The sequence below is a fragment of the Solanum tuberosum genome, unplaced genomic scaffold (genome assembly GCF_000226075.1).
Source record: "Solanum tuberosum cultivar DM 1-3 516 R44 unplaced genomic scaffold, SolTub_3.0 scf00205, whole genome shotgun sequence".
Lineage (NCBI taxonomy): Eukaryota > Viridiplantae > Streptophyta > Magnoliopsida > Solanales > Solanaceae > Solanum > Solanum tuberosum.
Window position 1 is genome coordinate 695,106 of NW_006239130.1, and position 6,039 is coordinate 701,144.

Consider the following 6,039-nt stretch of genomic DNA (forward strand, 5'->3'; position numbering starts at 1 on the left):
GCATACATTGTCATTATGGATTTGGTTGGAGCGAACATGTCATTTCAAAAATTTTATAAGTAAGATCATAGCCCTACCTAATTTTTTTATTAACGAACTTGCTGATGAGGGTGCAACTTGTCTCAAATGCATTGAGGACAATCAATTTGGCCTGGTCCCAACTTATTCAAGTGAGATTCCGCTAACTCAACACCTCACTAGAAAAGACTTATCTCTCCAATTTTTTCATGAAAATCGAGACAATGCAAATAGTGAGATGAAGAAGATTCTAAATGAGGTTTGTCACAAGGCATTTCAAGATATCATGGAAAAGGCCATGATGAGTGGAAGTTCTAAACAAACCGTGATTGAAAGCAAACTAACAATGGTGCCACCTCCTTGTGAGTTATCTTTGAGTGAAAGAATGTCTCATCTAGGACTTGGAGGTGACATGATGTCTACTTGGAGGATGAAGGGAAATAACGTACCATATGAAGAACGGAGCATGTTTCTTACTTTCTCAAAGGGCTATCCTGTTGCAGAATGGGAAATAAGGGAATTCTTTACATCATATTTTGGAGACAACATTGAGTCTATTATCATGCAAGATGTGAAATCCAATGAACAAGCTCTTTATGCTCGAATCGTATTTGTTACACCTGAAATTGTAGAGTCTATTCTAAAAGATGAATCCAAAGTTAAATTTAGTATTAATGGGAAGCATGTGTGGATGCGGAAATATGTCAAAAGAAATGGCAAGTCTTCCTTCCCATAAATAATGTCTTAGAATTTGCAAAAAATCATAAGTCCTTTTTATGTATGTTAATCTTTCTAAAAATGGAGTAGAAGTAATCATATTTTAGTTTGTAGTTCATTTAGTCCCCTTGAGGACCCTTAATATTTTATGCAACAAATGTTTTTGATATAATAAGTGAATTACAAGTGTCGTTTAATTTGTGTATTTATATATTTTTATGCTCTACCTTTGGATTTCAATTTTTATGTTTGAAAAAGATTAGATAAAAAAACAAATCATGAAAATTGCATCAGGAATCGGACCAAACATCATATAATCTCTGAGCCTCTAGTATATGTTCAAAAAACACAGTTTTATTCTATAATTTGTAATAATTATTGTGTAAATGCATTTAACAAGCTAACTTGATTAAAAATTTGTGAAATCTTTTTGTGTTTGATAATTGAAAAAGGAAAGACTACAATAATGAAATATCAAAAGTAACTGAAAATAATAATTAAATTACACAACTTTAATGTCATTGGACGTATGTAAGACAATTTGTGTTATATATTTCTTCTTGATTTGGACATATTCAAAAGAAAATTGAATGACTTCGCTTAAATTTATTTTTAAGAGTCCAAGTTCAACGCCCTACTGCTATTCTAAAAATGCAAATAACATTTAATGTACTTTTCCTTTATCTTTATTTGTAGTTATAGATTTCAAAGTTATTTTTTACTTTCAAATCAATAAATATGTAATATGTGTCATTTACACACCATATATAATAGTTTGGAGAAAAACCTTTTCTTTATTGGACCATCTTTCTTTTGAAGCAAAATCAAAATCCCTTTAATTTGTTAATTATTCAAACAAGGGGTAAAACAAATAGAGATGTATTTTTTGTCAATAGTTATTTACATTGAACTAGCCCATTGAAATCTTAATTTGTTTTAAGAAAGCACAAAATTCTAACATTATTGTGTCACCCAAACAGTATATTAACCTAAAGTGACTAGTATAGTCAAAGAGGAAACACACAATGATTAAGGTTTCGTATGATAAGTGGTAATAACTAATTCAATTTTGAAAAAAATATATAATATGCTTCTAATGCCCTTAAAATATTCAATAGAATTGCCTGAAGAAAAAAAATGTTGTTACTTCTTCTAAAAAATGAATCAACAAATAAAGACAATAACCTTTGATTTGATTTATTTTAGGACTTAGATTTTCCCTTTTGAAGAAACAGAAAAAATTGGAGGTTAATATTACAGTTGCCATTTTTTCAAATTATTTATTTTATATTACTTTTAGATACTATTCCCTCTGTTTAAATTTATTTATTTGGTTTTGATTAGCCTGAAATTAATAAAGTAAATAATTTTTTTAAATTTTGTGGTCTTAAATTAAGATAAATAACATGTATTAATATGTCCTTCCATCTTGTGATCTTAAACATGTCATGTGTGAAGTTAGAATGAAGCAGATGCCAAAAGAGGAAAGAAACATTATTTTTTAAATGAACTAAAGTTAAAAGCAAGACAAATTAATTGAAATAGAAGGAGTAATAATTATGAATAGTAAGAAAATATTGTTTTCTTTATTATAAAATCCATTATAGAAAATAGTGTTAATCACACTAAGTACTATTTTATTATAATTTAATGTTTGATTCACACCCTATTTTAAGATCAAACATTTATTTCCCTTCCTTATGAAAATTACACTTACATTACATGTGGTATTGTAATGACCCTCAAGGTCATTTTTACCATTTTCTAATAATTTCGGTGTTAGGAGTATTCCTATAGCGGTCTCAAGTCATTTATGACTTAGTCTCACTGATAGTTTGGTCATTGGGTCATTTGTTTGGGTTTTGTGTGACATTTCGTATTTTGGAGATTCTAGTACTTGAATGGTTGACCTCGGTGAATACTTCAGGTCGACGACCTCACAATGCAATTTTGACGGTTCCATTAGCCCTTTCAAGTTTGGTCTAGACATTCGGTGCGGATGCTGAGGCTTCCAGGCTCATTCAGAGATACCTTATGGAATTTGTCTTAAAATAGAGTCTGGGTGTGAGGCTATATTTTGTGGAGACCACCTCAGTTTGAAGTTTTGACATCTCCGTTGAGTCCAAAATATCAAATTTTATAGGGTTGCATATCTCATTTGCATGCATGAGATTCTAAACGAATCCTAAGCACCCCGACGAGTATTTTTCAACTCTTAAAAAGTTCAGCTGATGTAGCTCTTACTGGTGAATCTTGATTTGTGCTTTGCGTTCATGGACCAGGTCCTGCGTTCGTGGAGGCTTGTCAAGATTAACCTCTCCTCTCGCATTCGTGGGGAAGAAGAATGTTACTATTTACATTCGTGAACCATGTATGTAGCCAACTCCACTTAATTGAGTGAAAGCACGTGAGACTCATCTGGCACATACTTTTGAAGCATGGAGAGATGAAACACTGATTGCACAACTATAACACCTCAGACTTCGAAGAAGGAAAAAAGGCCATAAAGGGCTACTGGTTCAATTCCACGAGACAAGTCTATGGTTTGTACAAAGTTCTATGGGTCGTAGATCAGCCTAGTAGGAAGTGGAAAAAAATATTTTGGAAAACAAGCCCAGTAATCCATTCTACGATTGACCAGGACAGTTTATCGAATGGACTACAAACCGTAGGAAGGTTTGTAGAAAGGTCTCAGACTTCATGAAATTTTAAGTTGAAAGTTGAGGTGTACGGATGGGGTCTACAGACCGCATGAAGTTTTCATAAATGGGGTTCAAAACGAATACTGAGCACCCCATAAGAGTATTTTTCAACTCTAAAAAAAGTTAAGCTGATGTAGCTCTTACTGGTGAATCTTAATTTGTGCTTTCCATTCATGGACCATGTCCTGCATTAGTGGAGGCTTGTCAAGGTTAACCCCACCTCCCGCATTCATGGGGAAGAAGTATGTTACTATTTACTTTCGCGAACCACGTATATACCCAACTCCACTTAATTGAGTGAAAGCACGTGAGACTCATCTGGCACATACTTCCGAAGCATGGATACATGAGACATTGTTTGCACAATTGTAACACCTAAGAATTCATAAAAGGAAAGAAGGCCATAAAGGTCTTCTGGTTCAATTCGATGAGACAAGCCTATGGTTCGTAGGAAGTTCTATGGGTCGTAGACCAGTCTCGTAGGAAGTGGAAAAAATATTTTTGAAAACAAGCCCAGTAACCCGTTCTACGATTGACCAGGATGGTTCGTCGAATGGACTATAGACCGTAGGAAGGTTCCATAGAAAGGTCCCAGACTTGTGAAATTTTGAGCTAAAAGTTGAGGTGTACAGATGGGGTCTACAGACCACATGAAGTTTGATGGTCCGTAGAACGATTTGTAGGATTTAACCTTAATTTCAGGCCCATTCACTCAACCTACAGTTCACGAGTAAAGTCCATAGGAATTTATACTGTCCATAGGTCGCAACCGTAGGTCTGACTGATAGTTATTTTAAAGGGTGTTTTGGTCTTTTTCTATGCACCAAATTTCTATATCATTTTTTCCTATATATAAGCCCCTATAACTATTTTAGTGCTAACTTACCCATTTCCAAATCAATCTCCCAAGAATCCCCAAATCATCTCAAGCTTTTCTCTCAAGGAGTAAGGAAGAAGAAGCTAGGGTTACAAGTTTAAGACTCATTTTCACTATTGATTCTAGGCATTCATCCTCAAGTTATGCAGGGATTCATCAATGGGTTCCATTAACCCATTGCGCCCCAAGGTTTCCCAATCTCCAAGTCAAATTTCAATCCAATTGATTATGTTTTCATTGAATTCCTCATGGGTTCTATTTGTATGGAGTTAATTATTTAATTGTGATTATAATATGATGATTTAAACTCAATTACACACATATTTTCACTTCAACTCCATATGAACCCATGCATTGATCATGATCTTTACTATGAACCCTAATTTACATGAATATATGAATAAGCTATGAAGCTATGAATGATTTTTTCATCAATTTATGCATGATTTATGAAAGGAAAGGTTTTATGATCTAGGTTTCTATAAGATTGACATAAATGAAGTTGTGAAAGGTTTTCTCACATTAAGGGATCATGGTTTGGTGAAAGGTTTTCTCGTGCATGCATGATTCACGTTTTAAGGTGCTATTGTATGATATTATTAGCTTGGATTAACAACTAAATTATTCTTTTCCATGGATGATGATATTTTCATGTTTATGACTATTCTATTGAGATTTTTACTTAGCACCGAGAGGATATTAAGATGGAGGCTCTCCCGTTAGTAGAGGTCGGGTCCTTAGTAGAAATCTCTTTATCACTAATTTTGTACCCCTGTATATTGTCTTAATTGACTTAGCTAGTGGATCCTCCTATGATAAAAGTTAAGGTCATTTCCTTATCAAGTAAGGACATCTCTTTTCAGTATGGGAGCAAGACACTGTGTTCCATGTGATAGCTCACATGGTTTGTGTCTGTTTATAGTAAATATCCCACAAAATAAATTAAGTTACTTCAAAGTGTTTATTGAATATTTCCTTATGAATTCTAGATGCATTGACCATGTTCAAGTTTATGATATTTCTTAAGAAGGGCTTCTCTATATTTAGCTTGGTCATGCATTTCATGTTTTCGATTATATCCTATTATGATAATATTCCATATTTTATTGCATTTCCCTCATACTTAGTACATTCCATATACCATGTACTAGTGCATATTTGTGCCTACACTATTTTCGTAATGTAGGGCTTGACGACTCCTCTCCCTCCATTCGTTGCTAGTGAGCACATAGATATTCAAAGACTTGGTGAGTCCTCATACTTTGAGGATGATGTCACCTTTATTGATTTCTTATTTTATTTACTTTTGGATGTTGTACGTGGTGTATGGGTTACATCACTACCACTGCATTGATGTTGTATAAAGGATTGTCAAGACTATGTTAGACTTTCGCTATAAATGTCAAACTTTTTTCTTAATATGAAACTCTCTACTTTTGTCTATTATTTTATGTTAAATGTATGTCAAGTGGCTTGTGTAAGGTCTCTTGGAGTCTTATACACCATGTCATATCTAGGGTTTAATTTGGGGTCATCACAAACATGGTATTCAGAGCACAAAGTTTTAGAAAAAGGTCATAGGATGTCTGACAACCGCATTAAGTATAGTCTTGCTCATGAATGTGAAGCGCCTCACATTTTTTAATAGGAGGCTACAAAACCTTTAGGAAAATTCACTTCTTTCATTATTTTAAAGTCATGCCATAAAGTCTTTCTCTATAAAGA

At 33.6% G+C, this 6,039-nt stretch overlaps 1 protein-coding gene across 1 annotated transcript; it reads left to right on the top strand.

Moving 5' to 3' along the window:
- The first annotated feature begins 256 nt into the window (after positions 1-256).
- LOC107062172 (uncharacterized) lies at positions 257-754 on the top strand. The gene has a single exon (XM_015312512.1). The coding sequence runs from the start codon at positions 257-259 to the stop codon at positions 752-754; it is 498 nt and encodes a 165-aa protein (XP_015167998.1).
- Positions 755-6,039: the final 5,285 nt, after the last annotated feature.